This window comes from Convolutriloba macropyga, chromosome 6, assembly GCF_964194025.1.
Source record: "Convolutriloba macropyga chromosome 6, txConMacr16.3, whole genome shotgun sequence".
In the NCBI taxonomy this organism is placed as follows: Eukaryota; Metazoa; Xenacoelomorpha; order Acoela; family Convolutidae; genus Convolutriloba; species Convolutriloba macropyga.
The window spans coordinates 13,195,329-13,215,218 of NC_134473.1; the positions used below are offsets into that span (position 1 = coordinate 13,195,329).

Sequence of the window (19,890 nt, forward strand, 5' to 3'; positions counted from 1 at the left end):
TCTTTTGTGTCGGACAGGAAAAAGTAAACGTTCATTTAAACCCTGCTAAAGAACTAGATTTTTTATCCTAGTTTTCATCCAACAAAGAGTTTCTTTAGGCGCGGCGGATAATAAAAATCAGTGCGACGGAAAAGCCGAGATTTATCTAAGGGTGTGACATGGTTTCTTGTGGGTAAAATTTTAAAATCTTATTCTGAAAATATATGCTGAAAACGTGGGTGTCAGTCACGGCCGGTTTAATGTCATCTCAAAATACAACATCAAAAAATCGTTTGAAATTGTATGCTCAGCATCTAAATTGCCAGTTATTGGACGAAAACTAGCAGCCCTTTCTGCTTTCTACTTGCAAAAAACCGAGACTATGTGACGACTTAAATGCATACATGCTCCTGAATTTCCTATTTTTTAACCTCAGAAATGGTGAAAATCGATGAACGTCAGCAAATCAGAATAAAAATATTTTTGTTACTAAAACTTTTCCTTGACAGGCTGTGATAGCCTTGCGCAGTATTTTGGTGTATTATATAATGAGCGCACCGATGAGAGGGTAAAATTTTTCGATTCTGTGCCCATATCTCTTAAACCAAATGGCGACCTGATGTAAAACTATTTGGCGAGAAGTTCTGAAAATTTGACATCGTTTTGTTTCTATTCCACCAGGCTATGGCACTAACAGTTCGTTATTCGAGGTTAAGGGTTAATCTTTTACTGAGTTTTTGTTTTTTTTTCGAAATTAAAGAAGTTTGATCTTTGGACATTGATTAATTGAAGATCATTTCTAATTTGATTAATCTACTCGCCCTTCACGTTTTAAAAATTGTACCTATGAGTGTTTTTCATGCTGAATTCTGCTGTGATTTTTTTTAAATTTCAGACTACAAAAAAAATTCAAGATCCATTGCTAACGATTTCGAAATATTAAACCTGTAACAAGGAATCTGCGAAACAATTTTTTTCTGTCAATTGGTCCCTAATCACATCTCCCATAGGTCTTGCTTATTTGAACACGTTTTGATGTTTTGAGTCCTGGGTTTTATTTATTGGTAATCTGTATTTCTAACACGAAAAACAGTTGGGATTTTGAAATTTCGAAGACCTTTTTGTTTCTGTACCTGATTACTTAATCTTGTAACTGGATTAGTAGGTTGAATTTAGGGACACCAAAGTTTTGAAGACATTAGTATTGCGAGTTTTAGTATTTTGCCTGTTTTGTCTCGTATGACAAATAGGGTAGTTTTGTGACTGTTGACAGGAAGCAATTGGTTCTGCAAATTAAATATTCAAAAAATAGTTTAAAAATTTTGCTTAAGTTGTAGTCTTCAATTTCTTTTGTGCGTTCAATAAGCCGGTCTGTGTCTGGGACTGATAATCGCCAAATAGATTCTCTGGACTGCCATTTTTTCTGTTATTTTATAAAGGATTTAAATACGTTAGCACTTAGGTTAGTAAGAATTCTAATGTTAATTTTGTTATCTGTCACCTATTTCTTTCGAAAATTGGTTTCTTTTCTGTTTGAGAAGAGAAACCAGAGACAAGAAACCAATTTTCTAAAGAAATTGGTGACAGATAGTGCTAACTTATTTAATACCATTATTAAATAACAGAAAAATAGCAGTTCAGAAAATCTATTTGGGGACTATCAGTCTCAGAAAGAGACCGGCTTACATGGGGTTATAATAGAATAGCTATAAAAGAAAAATGTTAAATGGATTTTGATGTAGTTGCCTCAAATCACTTTTTGCTCGCAGAAAATTGGTGTTGAGGATTTTAAACACAAATTTGTGTTGAAGATATTATAACCACACTACCCGTCTTTTGTAGTTCATCATGTTCTCAGTGATCGAACTATCTTGCAACTTTTGTTTGCTACGAAATCATACAAGATGATAACAACAATAACAAGTAACAATTTTGAGAAGCCCCGTTAAACGTTTTAAATTAACTTCCTTATTTTTCTTCCGTTTCTGATTTCAAACAAACTGAAAAATTATTATTTCTGTTGAAAGAAAATAGTAGGAGTTATTTAAGATATAAGAGTAATAAGAGAAATTTATGTATATAAGAGAAATTTAAATAAATAGAAGAATAAAGATATCGGGTAGCCTAAATTTCCTAAATCCAGGTAATAGAGTTCCTAAATCTCAGGTTAAATCAGGTTAAATTTAAATAAATAGCAGAATAGCAGGTTAAATTTATTTGACACTTATTGAACTCTGATAAGAACATATGCCGAATTGATCTGACTGAAGAACCGCACAAATTTCAGTCAATTAGACTCACTTAGACTTCACTTTTGCTACATCAACGGATCTTAAGGCCGTATTTGCTATTTATTTAAGATCCGTTGATTTAGCAAAAGTGAAGCATAAGTCAGTCTAATTGACAGAATTTGGTGCGGTTCTTCAGTCAGATCAATTCGGCATATGTTCTTATCAGAGCTCAATAAGTGTCAAATAAGGCCGTATTCTGCTATTTATTTAAATTTAACCTGCGATTTAGGAACTCTATTACCTGGATTTAGGAAATTTAGGCTACTCGATATCTTTAGAAAGCGAAACAAAATTATAATTAATAGAAAGCCCTTGAAAAACTGGGTAGATTGTTGAAAACTTTTTGACCTGTTCACGCTTCTAGTCTAATTTTTGAGTTGTTTATGTACAATTTAATTTAATGGCTGCAATAGCGATAGCCGATTGGAGGTATTGCTGGTCGTTTTGCGAGATTCAAAGTACTTGAACTGTAGTGGGGAGCTGTTGCTTCTGAACAACTGTAAATATTACATGGCCAGTTTCCGGAACGGCAAATTTCAATAAATTTAGTGTTATGTTTTATGTATTTTGCCTAAAATTCTATTGTCCGGTTTTGATTGGTATTTTCTTGAGACAAAATCTAATGAAAATTGTACTTGTGAACATATCAAATCCATAAAATGTCTTCCTAATCCACAATTAGTATCTAGATTAACACTTTTGAAATTAATCACCAATGAGGCTTTTTGCAGTCTGGTAATTAGATAATGTATCAGTGGGAATGGAGTAATTTTAGGCAAAATTGATCTAAATTGGCTCCCTTGCCAGTTTCGTTCTCACACTTATTTATACCTCTAATATGAAAAACTCGAAAAAATCAAGCTTTTATATTCGATTTTTCGGACATTGGTCACGTAAAAAAATGGTGATTTTTGTCCTTCTGATGAAGGAAAAGGTTGACATGAAATTATTTGAAACAATTTTTAAAGTGAAGCAAGAATCCAAATAAAAAACAATTATTCTCAACTTTTTCTTTATATTAACGAAGTACATTCAATTTAGCAGTCTACTTATCAAAACGTTTCTATTAATTTTATAATATTTAAACAAATTTTTCGTTTTATTGTTTGTTTTTTTCCCTTAAAAAATGTCACCGCAAAATTGATTAACAACCTGTTGATGATCAGATGTTCAACAATTAAAAAATTAACAGAGAGTTGCAATAAAATGATTGAAATTTGTTGCAATAAAATGATTTGCATTAAAATGATTTACAATAAAATGATTTACATTTACTAAAAGCTAGCATCAGATAGATTAATCTACAATCCTCCAAACTGCAGCTTCATCTAGGAAGTGAACAGTAAACTGGCATCATTTTTACAAAAAATTTTTCACATTTCTGACCTTTTCACGCTCTATGTACGCTTATCAGAATAAAAAGGCAATAGATTGCTTGTGAGAGATGCTATCAACCCATTAAATTTGATATAAAGAAAAAACAGAAAAGCAAGCTGAAAATTAAAAAAAAATACGAACTTTGCGTCCAATTCCCAAAATACATACCAATAAGCTCAGATCAACACTCGTAATACCAAGCACTTGCTCTGATGACCTCTGATAACCTAAAAGTGAATTGTGTAAATCAGAAAACATCAAATAAATTTAAAGTGATTTATGAGGACAGTGCTAGTGAAATAGAGTCAGTGCATGACTCAAACTAAATCTCACTAACCACTCAAGTAAACTATTGACTTCGTGCAACCAATCAACGTTATACCAACAAATGCCGTGCAGAAAAAGGAATTAAACGATAGACTATAATGTTTTAAAAACCTTGTCAGAAAACTTGCTGTTTTATAGTACAAAATTGCAAATCTCCCCAAGTTTTGAACGTCCAATTACTTGTTGTCCAAAAGCAGATCAATATTGTTTTTGCGGAGTTATTGACTACATATTTAACGGATGACACAATAAGCAAGAAATCACTGAGTAGAAAAACCATATTTTAAAAAAAATAGTCCTTTGCATTGAAAAACAGGCCCATCAAACGTTCAACCAACTTTGCATAATGAACAACACAAATTGTCAAGACAAAAAATGTGTATAGATAAAAATCCGAGAAAATCTTTCTGAGAAGTACAAAAATGAAAGAAACCGACAGAAAAATGAAAAAGACGTGTGTGGTTTGAAAGAAGCCATCAAGTTTAATGGTCGATTAGAAACAAAATTGTTCACAAGAAAAACCAACTGCAGCTAGAGAACTAGTAAAAGAGAAAAGAAGAAACAAAAATTATCACGAAATTGCACTTGAAAGTTTGATAAATGCTCGAAATGATCATAAATCCTAAGCATGCAATTAATGAAACAAGTGGAAAAGCCACTTTGGCCTGAGTTAGAATTAAGATACTTCTTCCGTTTTTTTCTCGCTGTAACTCAGAGTAATGCTTGGACAAAAAAACTTTCTTTTTAACAGCTGCGCGCCTAAAAATTAGCCATTTGAGTAGCTGATGGCGGCAAATAAAAACGGGTATTTTGTAGGTTGGAGCACTCACTGCGCGAAGCACAGCCGACGCCAATGACTCACCTTGTTAAAGAGTTGTATTATTGTACTTTCTTTATTGTACCTTCCTTTGCTTAACTCTTTTTGTTCCGACCCCACTTGTGGGGGGGTGGGGAGGAACTATATACTCAAATGGTTTTTTTTGTTCAGTCAATTTTGGCCGATCGATATATTCATCGCAGAGAAATGTTGGTGGTATCATTAAAAAGCTGGTCCAGCGTAGAATTCAAAATTAAAAAGATTTTTTTTGTTTTTCGTTTTTTTTTCGAGGAATTATCGAAAATTGAAATTTTGTGTGAACACTAGATATTTGATCACATTTAGTGTAACTTTTCTTCCAGTTAAGATGTTTTCTATAAAAAAAGTTTTTCAAAATTAAATTTCACGCCAAAAAATGAACCAGTTTTGTGTTCCTAATAGACTAAAGGCGATAAAAAGACTAGTTCTGGTCTCATAGGGAAAAGAACAATCAAATTTTATTTGATATCTCTTTTTTTGTAAAACTTTTCTACTTTTTTGCTTTTTTAATTCACCTAGAGACAAGTCACTTTTCTTATCGAGGTTCCGTATGAAACCTCCTTTCATAATAACAAACCTCCTTTACTGTCAAATGAAGCCAATGAAGAAAAATCGTTTTCAAGAAATTGCTCATTTTTTTTGGCTTTGACTATGAGTTTTCGTAATTTTAAAAGAAATTTTGAATTTCTTTTTGAGGTTTTACTAATTTTTTGGAATCCTATGGTGTGGATTCCTTGACTAACAGTGCAATATGTTCCTTAATGAGCTTTAAGTGAAGATATCTAGTGCTTTGAGTGGATAGCTAATGGCTGTTAAGAAAATTTTTTTTTTGAACATTAACCAATCAGAAACTTATTATCGTGAACTGTAAGTCAGTCTCAGTGATGACAGCACCCTCTTCCCTCCTACTGCGACCAAATTTAGTCGGGCTGGCGGTTTTATTTTCTAGCTTTTGATTATATGACTTCAATGACACAAGATTTCAAAAATTTTAAAAGAAATTTTGGATGTTTTACTTTTATTAGTTACTTGTGAAAGCTTATCACAAAATCCAAATATTAATAGCTCACATTGGCTTAAAGAAGACGTTCATTGGATTACAGATAAAATTTTCAGAGAAAAGCTTATGGTTCAATTGGCTTCGACATTTTCTCGCACTTTTCTTCTGAATTTTTGGATTTTGTCTGTTCTTGTTGTTGTTTTCATAGTCATAAGACTTATTGTGATGTCTTATTGATTACCTATGCCTGACAAGCAACCTTTTAATTGCAATGAGGCATATATGAGGGTATTTATTGACTTCCTTTGAAAGCTATTGAATTTAATGGCTGTTAAGAATTTAAAGAAAATTTTTCAAAAATTTTATTTGAACATTAATTATTGTTAAACTTTATTCGTGAACTCTTAGTCAGTCTCCCTATTGACATGACCCACTTGCTTTCATCTGTAACTATAATTAAACTGGTTAGCGGTTTTATCTTCTAACTATTGGTTATATGACTTCAATGACAAAAGATTTCAACATTTTGAAAAAAAAATGGAAATTTTCGTATTATTGGTTACTTCTGGACTCTTATCACCTTATGCAAATATTTTACACATTATCCGAATTTTATTCTAATCCCAATGGCTTAGATAGGACGTTCAGTGGATCACCGATAAAGTTTTTTAAGAGAAAAACTAGTGGCTTAATTGTCTTCGGCACTTTCTTCTCGCTCTTTACTGAAGTCAGGTTTTGCCAGTTTTTGTTGTTGTTTTCATAGTCATAAGATTTTTTCTGAGGTCGTACTGATTATCTATGCACGAGAAACATCCCTTTCCTCCCATTGGGTTATATACGAGCGTAGTTTTTGACCTCAGTTGAAAGTTTTTGATTTTAATGGCTGTTAAGACTTTAAAAATAGTTTTTCGAAATCCTTTTTTTGAACATTGACCAATCCTAAATATTTCTCGTGAACTGTTAATCAGTCTCAGTACTGACAGGATTCTTTTTTTTACTGCAGCCAAAAGTAATCTGGTTAGCGGTTTAATCTGCCTATTAGTTTTAAAACTTCAATGCCACGAGTTTTCAAAACTTTTTTTTAAATTTCCGGATTCTTGTTCTTATTTTTGGATCTTTTCGAAATCTTAATACACCATCCTATTACTGATATTTTTCATTGGTTTAGGAAGACGTTCAACGGATCGTAGATAAAGTTTTCAGAGGAGAGCTTATGATATAATTTGCTTCGGCACTTTCTTCAGGCACTTTTCTATTGAATTTTTGGATTTTGCTGGTCTTTTTTGTTGTTTTCATAGTCAATAATTGTTGTATGGTCTTATTAATGAAAGATGAACGGCGAACAAACTTTCTGTCTCATCGAGGCATAATTTAGTGTTTTTACTGGCTCCCGTTGAAAACTAATGAATTTAATGGCTTTGATTCTACGAGTTTTCTCAAAAATATCGTGCTTCCAATGTATTTTTTCAAATTTGTTGATTTTTTGAAGTTACATTGATGAAAAAGAGGAATCCCATTGCTGTAAAAATTTAATTGAAAATAGAAAAGTATTGGTAAAAAGTGAATTTTATAATGTCTCCGAAACTTTTCTCGCTGAATTTTTTCTTGAATTTGCTGGTTTGCCTGTTTTTGTTTTCAGGTAGCCGTAAATTGCTGACAGGTATCAATAGTTTGTAATTGAGGATTGAATGAAGGATGTTACCCGAAGCAGTCAGTTTATAGCGAATAATCTGAAAGTTTAAGATAAACATTTTCAAAAATTTTTCAAATTTTTCAGTTTTTGTTGTTCTTTCCGTCAAATTGATTTTCATCAATGAGAGGTCCGATCCAGTTTCTTGTATTTCAAGAAATATTATATCTACTGATATTGTGTGTCACTGATGTTTTTTTGATGTACAATATTCGTTTTTATAATTGTTTTTCGAGTGGTCAGTTTTTGTGTTTATTTTTCTCTTCTTTCAGAGCAATCGCGTAATAACATATCCGAAAGGTTTTCAAATGTAGCCCAAGTAAACTTATTTAATCTCTCAGTAGAAATCCATCAACCGAATTAGTAGAAATAAAAACTGAACTAAAAATACAAAATATTCAGATAATGGCTAATGATTTTAATGGTAGCAATAGTTTGTGTTTTCGCAAATCGTTTGTAATTTTTTGAGTTTTTCTTTAGTTCGTTGCTATGGCTTTATCTAATCAAAGAGAGACCCTTTTAGTTTTGTAAATATTTTTTAGTACTTTATCAAGGATTTTTTAGTTAAAAGCTGCTGAATTTTAAGACTTTTGAAATTTCTTGGTTTAAAAATGTTGATTACTTTGAATTTCGCCTCATTGTTCGTTCTCTTTGTCGACTTGTTACCTAGTCTTATTAAGAAAACTTTCCAACTGCTGCATGGTTAGGAGAAAGTAAATTTGAGTAGTTAAGTTTTTATCTGAATGCGTTTTGACGTTGCTACTAGGTGCTTTTAAATTGAGATATTCAGTTTTTGCCGTGAAATTTTTGTTTTTGCTAATTTTAATGTTTTATTTTTTTGTCTCGTAGTCTCTTTAATGTCAGATCTCGTTGGCGCTGTAATGAGGCATGGCATTATGTAATTCAATTGGTAGATAGGTTGTGTAACGATTGTTTTAAACTCAAACATCTATTTTTTATCTCTTCATTTTCTTGACAATTAAGTCAAAAATGTAGATGAGCTCGGGTCGGAACATCATGTGCGAACGCACATTAACGAGCCTACTTGTCCTGTTTAATTCTTTCACTTAATTCTCACCAATGGCTTAATTCTTTTCCTGTTTTTTCATGGACTGTGAGGGACTTAGACACTCGCAAACTCGCACGAGTCGTCATGTTCGTTTTTGCGATGAATCCTCAAGCCATAGACTAATTCCGTCGAAAACAGCCATTTTATCGTTAAAATTTATTAATAATCAAGTTGCTCTTTAGTAATTTGTTGATCAGTGAAGTTTGAACGACCCTCTGTGGTTTTTGTGCATGTCATCAATGTACCTGAAACACAAAATATCAACTTCAAAGCGTTCAAGGATAACTGATTGGGAATAATACTAAACATTGCAATAACGAAACTGGAAAATACAAGATTGTTTATAACATTCTAAAATTCTTTGTTCCATTGAACCCGCCTCTATAGTCTGAGCATGTTTATTCGTTTGCAATGGCCCACCGAACTAGTGATTTGTGAACAAATGAGATTTGATATGGCCAATTATGATAGAACGGTCGGCTAAATTTCTCATTTTTTCCTTGTCGGTTAAACGCCCCGTCTGCCAATTTTCCTTGCACAATATTTTTGGGAGTGTTTCTATGAAAAATATTATATTCTTTTCTCAATAAAGTATTCTTTTCAGCTATAATGTCAGTGAATTAATGCTCTCTAGTAGTAACCGCCATTAAGAATATATTTGTGAGCTCATAAACCATAGCCACCTTTATAGCAGAAAGTTGTTTTCTGCCCAGAAAAGTTTTAATAGCTACTTGCCTATCTTCGTAGCTCGCAAAACGTTTAAAAATTATGCCAAATGAGGTGGTTATCCGGGTCGGCGGACCAAATATACATTTTGTCATCTATGCTTGCAATAGTGTAGATTAAAAATAGTTACAGAATGGGAGCTTTTTTGCTTTTAGTAAATGTATATTGCTCATTTATGTTCATTTATAATCTTACTTAGCTTGTTTTAACAATATGTTAAAACATTTATAAATGAGGGGGGTGCCAAACTAAGCAGGTTCATTTTCGCCAAACTAAGCAGGTTTATTTGGTTCATTTTTGTTCACATTTACAGAAGTTTTTGTTCGAATTAACATTTTTTCTAAAAAATTTTAATTCAAAATTTCATTTCACGCCACAAAATAAATCACTTTTGTGTTCCTAATAGACGAAAGGCGATAAAAGGACTGGTTCTGGTCTCATAGGGCAGTTCACTATGAAAAAAAATCAAATTCTATTTGAGAGCTCCTTTTTTTAAGAAAATTTTGCATATTTTTTTGTTTTTTCAAGTCAACTAGAGACTAGTCACTTTTCATATCGCGCTTCCTTTAATTACAAACCTCATTTACAATCAAATGAAGCCCAATGAACAAAAAATTTGTTTCCAAGGAATCGCTCATGTTTTTTTTTTGGATTCGTATCTCAGTTTTCGTAATTTCAAATAAAATTTTGATTTTTTGAGGCTTTCCCTAAAATTTTGGAATCCTATGACATAAACTTGTTGATTAAAAGAGCAATAGCATTACGTGAACCTATCTAGCGCTTGAGTGGACAGCTAATCAATGTTAAGAATTTGAAAATATATTTTCAATTTTTTTTTTAATATTAATCAATCATAAACTTATTTTTGTGAACTGTAAGTCAGTCTCAGTAATGACAGGACTTCCCTCCTTGCTAATACAACCAAAATTAACCTCGTTAGCGGTTATATTTTCTAACTATTGAATATATGACTTCAATGCCACAAGAATACAAAAAAAAATTTTCTCTGATTTTTGGACATTTCGTATTATTGGTTCTTTTCGAAATCTTATCAAGTTATCCTACTTTTGATGGCTCCCATTGTTTCAGCAAAGGCTTTCAATGAATCGTTGATAAATTTTTTAGCGATAAAAACGTACGGTTTAAATGGCTTCAACACTTTCTTCTAACACTTTTCTACAGAAATTTTTGTTTTTGCCTTTTTTTGTTGTTGTTTTTATAGTCATAAGACTTATTGTGATGTCCTATTGTTTACCTATGCAAGAAAAACATCTTTTTTGTCACATCGAGGCTCAATTGAGCGTATTTGTTGACTTCCGTTGAAAGCTATTGAATCTAGTGCCTGTTAAGACTTTAAGAAATAAATTTTTGAAAATTTTTCTGAACATAAATCAATCTTAATCTTATTTTCGTGAACTGTAAGTCTGCCTCAGTAAAAAGAGAACCAATTGTTATTCTACTGCAACAAAATTTTTCTCTGGTGCTTTTAATCTCTAAATATTGGTTTTATGACTTCAATGCCACAAGATTTCAATTTTTTTTGTTTTTTGACATATCGTTTTATTGGTTCCTTTTGAAATCTTATCCTGTTATTCTAATATTAATGGCTCCAATTGGCTTAGCCAAAATTTTCGATGGATCATAGCCAGAGCTTTCCGAGAAAAACTTAAAATTTAAATGGCTTCGACATCTTCTTTAACTTTCTAAAAATTTTTTGCTTTTTGTCTTTTTTTGTTGTTGTCATAAGACATAATGTGATAATTTTTTTAAATTACCCATGCATGAAAAACATCCTTGTAAATACATCGAGGCATAACTGAGCGTATTTATTGCCTTCCGTTGAAAACTAATGATTTTAATGGCTGTTAAGTCTTTTGTTAATTAATTAATCTTGAACTTATTTTCGTGAACTGTAAGTAAGTCTCAGTTATGACAAAACCCTTTTATTCTAGTTCAACAAAACAAAATTTAACTTTTTAGTGGTTTCATCTTCTAACTGTTGGTTTTCCGACTTCGATGCACGAGTTTTCAAAGTTTTTCTATATTTTTTGGACATTTATTTTCGTAATTTTGGTTCCTTTTGAAATCTTCTTTCATTATCCTAATATTGATAGTACCCATAGGTTCAAGGAAGAAGTTCAATGGCTCGTAGAAAACGCTGTCTGTATTTGCTGTTATTTTCACAGTCAATGACACGTTGTAATGTCCTTTTAATGATTTTTGAATTACAAACATTCTTGTTACGTCGAGGCATAATTTAGCGTATTTAATGGCTTCCGTTGACAGCTATTGATTTTTATGGCTTGGAAACTAGGGGTTTTCTCAGAAATTTCGTGGTTTCAATATAATTGTTTATATCTGTTGTTTTCAAATCATTTTTAAATAGTGAAAAGAATCCCATTGCTGTCAAAAAAATTAATTGAAAATCGAAAAGTTTTTACTGAAAATTTCATTCTCTAATGGCTTCGTAACTTTTCTCGCTCAAATTTTCAAAATTGTTTTTTTCCTTTTTTTCTTTAGGTAGCCGTGAAATGCTGACCGGTCTCATAAACTTGTAAATACCCATTAAATAAATGATATTAGCCAAAGCAATCAGTCTATAGCGAATAGAATTTAAAGTTTATGATATTAAACATTTTCAAATTTTTTAAAAACTTTTCAGTTTTTGTTGTTTTTTCGTCAACTTCTAACTTGTTCTCGTCATTGAGAGGTCCCATATAAATCTTAGAATTTCAAATATTAACAGGTCTACTGATGTTATGTCCTAACTGATGTTTTGTTTCATGGATAGTATGCGTTTTCAAAAAAGTTTTACGAGTGGTGTGTTTGTGTTTCTTTTTCTCTCCTTTTAGCACATTCAGCTAATAAGAGATCCCAATGATTTTCAAATGTGGCCCAAATGAGCTTATTTATTCTTTCAGTATACTTTTAACTGAATTACTATAAATAAAAAATGAAACAAAAAACATAACTTTCAGATAATAACTAATGATTTTAATGGCTTCAATCATTTGTGTTTTTGCAAATTGTTCGTAATTTTTTGAGATTTTCTGTATTTTTGTTCCGTTCCTATGGCTTAGTCTAACCAAAAACAGGTCCCATTGGATTCCTGATAATTTTTATTAAATTTTATCGAGAAATATTTTGTTATAAGCTAAAGATTTTTTTAGACTTTTGAAATTATTTGGTTTAAAAAATGTTGATTGATTTTTGATTTGAAGTTTTTTTTCTTCTCTTTGTCGACTTGTTGCCTAGGCTCATTATGGAAAACATCCATCTGATGTATTGTTAGGCAAAGCTAAATTTGTGTAGTTAAGGTTTTATCAGATTGCATTTTTACGTTGTTACTAGGTGCTTATAAATTTAGATATTGGTTTTCTGCCGTGAAATTTTTGTTTTTGCTTATTTGGTTTTTTGTTGTTTTTTCTTGTTCTCAATCTAATGGCAGACCACGTGAGCGCTCAAATGAGGCATGGAATTAATTAATTCAGTTAGTAGTTAGGTTTTGTAACATTTTTAAAAACTCAAACATCTATTTTTGTTATCTCTTCATTTGGTTGACGTTTAAGTCAAAAATATAGATGAGCTCAGGTCGGAACATCAAGTTTCAGCGCACATTAACAAGCCTCCTTGTTTTACTTAAATAGTGGCAAGTTTGTTTCAAATAGGGAACAAATTCAACTGAGTAATGTCTCTTAGTTTTTTAATACCACGAAAGAACAAACACGGCTTTCGGAGGCGAAAAAAATGAATTTCGTATTTGATTCGCTTAAAAAATGTTTTGAAAAAATGCAATGCATTATTGAAAAGAATTTTTTGCCACACAAAGAGAATTGGCAATCCATTTTGAAAAAATGATTTTTTGTTTAAACCCACAAGTTTGATTTTTGGGGTTAACAACTTAGAAGTAATTTTTTCAAACTGCTATTTTTACGGAGACCATTAAAAGATGTTAATGAAAGATTCTTGAGAATTTGAATCGATCTGTGAAAAAACTTTTCTTTTCAGTTAGCAGAATTAATTTTTAGTAAAAAGCCTGTGTTAACTGGTTTTTTGAAATGCGCAAAAGTTTGGGGAAAATCCAATGATTAATAAAAGTCAACAGATGTTGTCCGTCAGTGTAAATCGAATTGAAGGGTTCTGTTCAACTGAAAAACTCCCATATCAGTTCAATTGTTAACAAATTCAGGGAACAGTCAATTCTAGTTTTGTCCTCATACATCAGCAGAGAAAATTCGAAATCACCGAAGGAAACGAATTTTCTCAAAGACATCTAATTGAAATCACAGCTGCATTCACAATTCGTTAAATCCTTCAATCACGAGTTTTTATTCTTGCCTGACCAAAGTGGGGAGAATATAAACGAACATTTCACGCGTGCAAATTTGAAATGGACAGTTGAATTTAGAATTATTGAACTGCTGATCCGTTGAATTAATTACCATAGTTATGATAACCAAGTTAATTATAATTTAATTATTGATTCTAGTTTAGTTAATTTTTACCTAATACTTGACAAAGAAACATTTGAACAAATCATTTCCACTTCTATGAAAGATTTCACTAATTGCACGTTCTTTTTTCTGTTCAGTACGCCAAATGGCCTAAGTATTTTGAGATTTTCTCGTACTTGGTGTTATTTGTCTTCTTGTATCGCCTAATGTCTTCAAGGATAAGTCTCAATTGTTGTAAAAGGCCAAAATGAGGCAAATTTCAAAAACGAGAGCTTTTGTGTTGGGCCCGTATTTGCACATGTACTCTTAACTTTGTCTCTGGTTGATAGCTGCTCGTTTTTATTACTTGTTTTGATTTTTGGTTTTTATTTGCGTTGTGTGGTCGATTATTCTCTTTAATGTTATTCTTTACAGTCTTCTTGTGAAGCATAATAATTGAATTTCAGCGATGTTTTCAGTTGGTAGCGATTGGTGACTTTCTCTAGACTTCTTTTCCTGAAGTTTGTCTTTTGTTGCTCGTTTTCTCTGGAATCGATAAAAGATCTTTTTATGTTTCTATATTAGCATGATGGGCTGTAAATAAGTTGACTTCAATACCTTGTTTTGAGTTCTTTTACGGGCGAACGCAAAGGAAGCCGGCAACCCATCTTCATTCAACCCAAGAAAACAGAAAATCAAGAAATTTGAAAGAAAAAAATCAAGAATGCTGAAAAAAGGAAATGAAAAAAAAGTTTGAAGAACACCTTTTCTGATGCTATATTTTAATAATTTTCTGATCTTTTTTATGAAATTAACTTTGTCGATAGGCAGAATATGTGAACATTCAAGACTATTAAGAACATCTACACTGTTGGGCTTTTTCTTTATCTTCCCTTTGAATTTGAACAAATTTCATCCAAATCTGTTTTCTGGACCTAATAGGTAAATTCAAAGTAAGTTACCTGTATGTTTTTTTCAGGTATTTTTGATGGTTTGGTTCCCTGCAGTTATGCCTACGTGCACAATTTGCAGGTAAATTAACGTAGAAATTTGTCTGTCGATCTTTGTCAATATTAGAACCTTAAATTGCTTTAAGCTAATTGCCATCAACTTTATTAAGTTATCTTGACAAGGTAATTTAGACTGAAGTGGCTAGAAAATTTTCAGTTTAGGTTGATCGGTTGAAGAATTGCATTAGTATACTGAACTCTCTGTACACTAAAAATATTTCAGTTTGCATTGATCTACTCAGGATTTGTATTAGTATTCTAAATACTATTAGTAGTCTAAACTATGAGTTAACGTAATTCGGGAATAAAGGAAAAATAGTTTTTGTCATTTACCTGGTCATGGGGCTGTTGATATGAGGGTATCTCTTGGGGTTCTCGGCAGTGAAGATGGGGGGCAGTGCGCTGTCTGTGCCCCATCCACGGGGCGTCAGAGACCATGGTCGGCCTCTATACGGCAACATTTCACGCAGTGTAGACCATGAGACGTCTCTGAAAGATCAATCAATTAACTAAGTTAGAGAACTATTTCTGTCCAGAAAGTATCGAACTCGAGCGCTATAGCATCGAGTCAGTTGAAATTAATTGGTTATCATTCAAGATTTTGCACGACAACCTTTCATCTTGCAGTTATCCAAAACTGACTGTACACGTTTGAGTACGACCAAATTTTGACGAGAACAACCTTTTTCAGTACTTTTTTTACATGACATGTAGTCAATTTTAGCAGAACTTTGGCTTCGTATTTTTGCCGTGGAAAAAAATGAAAAGAATGAACGTTTTTTGTTCTTCCAAAATGAATTTACATAACTATGCAAATCGTCCACAAACACTTGGGTTAAAAAGAACAAAATAGTAAAATATATTTAAAGTATTAATCGAAAAGCGCAATAAGTGAATTTCGGGAAACTGAATCAAATTTAGTTAAGAGTAATCTATTTAGTTAGGAGAGATAAATTTTGCTCAAAAACAATACGATGACAAGTTGCATAGAGTGAAGCTGTTTTATACCATTTTTCAAATTTATTGAAAAAGAACTTTTTTTACTCGTTTATGAGCAAAGCGCGACTAATTATTGACAAATTCCTGCTGAAACTGAAAGTGCAGGAAAAGCACAAAAGCTGAACTCGACCGGTCTCTACTCGGGTGTTACTGTTTTGTCCAAATTTTTATTAGACAGCTGATGAAAATCTCCATATTATTTTCTCAGCTAGATGGAGCCGGTTTAAATATACAATTTACAAGATCAAAGAATTTGTAAAATTGAATCACGATGCTCTACAAATGGTTGTTCTGATCCAACGCTCATCTCAAATACAACTTTTAATGCATTTTTTTCCAGTTTTAGGTAAACCTCTGCTTTGATAAATAAGAAATGAGTACCAATTATTTTGATTCGTCTTTTATACTGAGAATCAGATCACGCCGCTTTTGTTTCTCTAAAGATGATGACAAAAATCAATTATTTCAAAATGCTGAATAATGATTACAGAAGAATGCTTACGAAATTCAGCATTATTCAGCATAATAAATGAAGCATTATTCATTCAGCATAATTCAGCATTATAATTCAGCATAATAATTATCATAATAATTCAGCATAATAAAGAATAATGCTGAATGCTTCGAAATTCTTCTGCGATCAAATGCTGAATAATGCTGAATAATAATTACTACAAAATGCTGATTATTACAAATCGCAGAAGAATTTCGAATTAACAAGAAAGCAGATGCAATATTTTAACAAGGGAAGATTAAGATTTCACAATAAAGTTCTGTCGCAATCAATGGTGAAAGATGGAGAAAAACGCTTCTCCAAAGTTATTGCAAGTGTACAGCATACGAATGAGGCTTTGCATTTTTTTAAAATTCCTACGTCACCTGAAGTTGTTCTTTTATACTTGAAATATAAAAACAAAACAAGAAAAACTAGAAATATTGTAGGAAAAACATGTAGCTAAAGTTTGGTTCCTTTCCTTGTGTAAAATTATGAAAAGCAGTTGTCGGTATTATTTGATTGGGTAGAACTTCCTTGAGATATGTACGACAACGAAATAGAATAGCTACCTCTATAATTTTTGTATTGCTGTTGTTGATCTATATCCTCTAATCTGAGATTTAATTTCATGATATTAAAAGCATATTGTCAATAATATATCGAAAGATTTATCTCACTCAATTTATTTTTAATTTGCAATCAATTTAAAATAGAACCCTAGTTTACACTTAATGTCAAATTTGCAATGATTCATAAAGAAATTTGCAAATTTTGTAAAATAATGCATTAATTTTTACACGTATTTGCAAATAGGTCTGAACATTTGGGTCTCTTATCGTTAGTAGTTGACCATGTTGGGTGATTTTTACCACACATATCGTTTACAAGGTGTACTTTAAACACTTTTCAATTGGATTGATCAATATTTGAGAAATGTTTAGCAAAAATTACTCACATTGCTAAATTAAGCAGAGCTCGACCGGAACGAACTTGACCCATCTTTTGCAAACTTTTGCAAACTTAACATTATTTTGCAAGCAAAGTTTTGCAAATTTGACCTTGTGAAGGGATAATTTGCAAATTTTTACAAATTTGGCATTATCAAGCAAAAGTTTGTAAATGTTTGCAAATTTGGCATTAGTTTTGAACTAGGGAATACTGATGCAAAGATATAAAGCTAGTTGTTCCTTTAAGAAGAACAAGTTGGAATATTTTTTTCTGCTCGAGCTGAAGTATGCAGATCTGGTTTAGGTAGTGTTTTTTAATTACAAAAAAAGCAGAAAATAAGCATAAAAGTACCCAAGCAGGAACTAAAACGTCTCCATATTTCACATCAACATTTTTTTAATTTTAAAAATTTTAAATTTTCAATCCAATTTATTTATATAAAAAAGCCTCGCATTTTGATTAAAAATTATGAAACCAATTGTATCATGTCATGTCAATGAATTAGATTCAATATCTGTGAGCAAAATTTAGTCGAGACCAAAACAAAAAGTATCAGTTTTTTTTAAAAAAAACTGTTTTCGGATTTACTTTTACTTTTTACAATTTAAAAAAGAAAATTTTATGTTTCGCTAAGTTCTTGTTCTCTATGGCACCTATTCTGAGGTGATTTTGTTTATTAGATAGATGGAACAGAAAAGAAATAGCCTTTCGTGAATATGTTAATTATTGGTTGTGGCGATTTAGCTTTTTTTTTTGTTCAAATACTTTGCACTTTTAATACTCAATACTGTCCAGAGAAACTGACGTTAGTCGGTTTATGTTTTTTTATAATTGCAAAATTGTAGCACTTAATTTTGCTCCAGCAGTAATGAACAACAATAGGTTAAGCAGTATAAATTTTAATTGCAATCAAATAAAAGTGAGCATAAATTTATCTAAGCAAAATTATTACACCTGTATTTCCTTAATTCATGTTTACTTAAATTTTTTACTAAAGCTAGTTAAACCCTCGCCGCCTGATCAAAAACTGCAAGCAAGAATTCATCATGTCGAAGTTAATGTAGGTTTTTGTCTCAACTACAAATTTGAACTTAGTTTTGCCTGATTTAACTGACACAAGTTAACTTAAACCTTAATTTTTGGTCTTTACCTTGTACTCTGATTCGAAGCGGCAGGTCTCAATTCTTCGTGTGCCCGTGTAAATTTCGCAAGAGATGGAGATGCCAAAGGTGGCACGTAGAATGACCTTGGTTCAGGCCAAGGTCGCGGGGTGTACAACTTTTCTTTCGGAGTGGGTACCAGATGTCTGGGATCCCGGGTATCCAACGGCTTCCGAACCCACACAATCTCATTTGGGCGATTTTTGATATCGCCATCGTGGTCATTCAACGTTTCTTCTTTCCCATCGGCTTCGTTTTCTTCCAAGTTTTCGCTAGAAAGATTTAGATTTTTATCCTTCGTAAACTGTGAGAGTAAAATCTCGTCGTTGAGTCGTTTTTCGGCTTTGTCGAAATCAAATTGCCGTTTTGACTCGTTCCAGTAGAACAACTTATACGCGCCAAAGTTCCCCAGACAGGCCGATGTCATGTTTGCTTATGGAGAAATCAATAAATTGTTTGTTTTTCTCCAGTCGCTTGGTGCAGTGTTTTTGTTTTTGTGGATTAAAATAGAGCCGGCTTTGGATTTTGTGTTGAATCTAAATGTCGGATAAAGAGAGATTTGTTGTTTAGCTCGTGTAGCTAAAGCATGAAAAATTCAGAGCACGCAATTTAGTAAGAGTATCTTTTTATTTGGTGTAATGAAGCATGACAAGCAAATGCACCTGTACGAGTGAGTGGTTAGCTGGTTGCTATTGAAAGCTAATTTGACTGAGAAAGATAACCTCTTCAAAATTGGACAGCGTATTACGTGCATAATAAACCATCGATGAAGAAAGTGAAAGTGATTTTGCATTTGAAAGTTTTATTGTTAAAATTGTGCCAATCTGTACAAATATAATATTTGTAAGCAGGACTTTCAGACTTTGTCTTGCCTGTTGGTAGACTCAAAAACGCAATTATTCCAAAAATAACCCGTAATGCTGACCAGAAATTGCTAAAAAATTTAGTATATGAAGAGTAAAATAACAAAAAAATATCTCGATGCTTTTGTTCTGGACAATTGAAACTGTCTTGCGCTATTTAGATTTATTATATTTCATATATTTTTTCATGTATTTTTGACATTTCATGTATTTTCCACGTATTTTTTTATCAACAATTATCCAGACTTTAATAAAGAATACCGATCAGAAATGGTCTTTTCACAGGTCACCGCTCTGACCTGAAGAATCCTAATAACAACAAATCAGCTCCAAATTGATGAGACCCATTTATTGAGACGCGCAATAGAAACACGGCAGGCACTGTTCAGGCCCATTTTGGACGGCTACAGGGAATTTTTACCCAGAAATGAGAGAGATTTGTTCCTAACTAGACCGTCGTACCCAGAAGTGCTAATATCATTCTGAAGACGCGATCAAATTTCACAGCCAGGCGATGTTTGCTATGAATACTGTAGTGCTACACAGCGGGCTTAAGTCAATTAATTTTAGGCAATTCACTTAAGGTAAAAATTCCTAGTAAAAAATATCAAAAATAAAGGTTGAAAACTCATAACATTGGGAAACTAATATAGTTATATATCTGAG

General features: G+C 32.1%; 1 protein-coding gene across 1 annotated transcript; it reads right to left on the reverse strand.

The window, feature by feature from the left end:
* Positions 1-8,730: 8,730 nt before the first annotated feature.
* Positions 8,731-19,061, reverse strand: LOC142340795 (uncharacterized). Its single transcript, XM_075391510.1, has 3 exons — positions 18,352-19,061; positions 15,092-15,247; positions 8,731-8,834 (listed from the first exon to the last, which is right to left on the reverse strand). Exons 1-3 carry the CDS (start codon positions 18,786-18,788, stop codon positions 8,783-8,785), a joined length of 645 nt encoding a protein of 214 aa, XP_075247625.1. The 5' UTR covers positions 18,789-19,061; the 3' UTR covers positions 8,731-8,782.
* Positions 19,062-19,890: the final 829 nt, after the last annotated feature.

Excerpts from the sequence above, each read along its gene's own strand:
- LOC142340795 (XM_075391510.1), bottom strand. The coding sequence starts at position 18,788 with ATGACATCGGCCTGTCTGGGGAACTTTGGCGCGTATAAGTTGTTCTAC. Across the intron at positions 15,248-18,351 it reads GCTTCGAATCAGAGTACAAG|AGACGTCTCATGGTCTACAC; the intron begins GTAAAGACCAAA and ends TTGATCTTTCAG. Across the intron at positions 8,835-15,091 it reads ATCAACAGCCCCATGACCAG|GTACATTGATGACATGCACA; the intron begins GTAAATGACAAA and ends TTTGTGTTTCAG.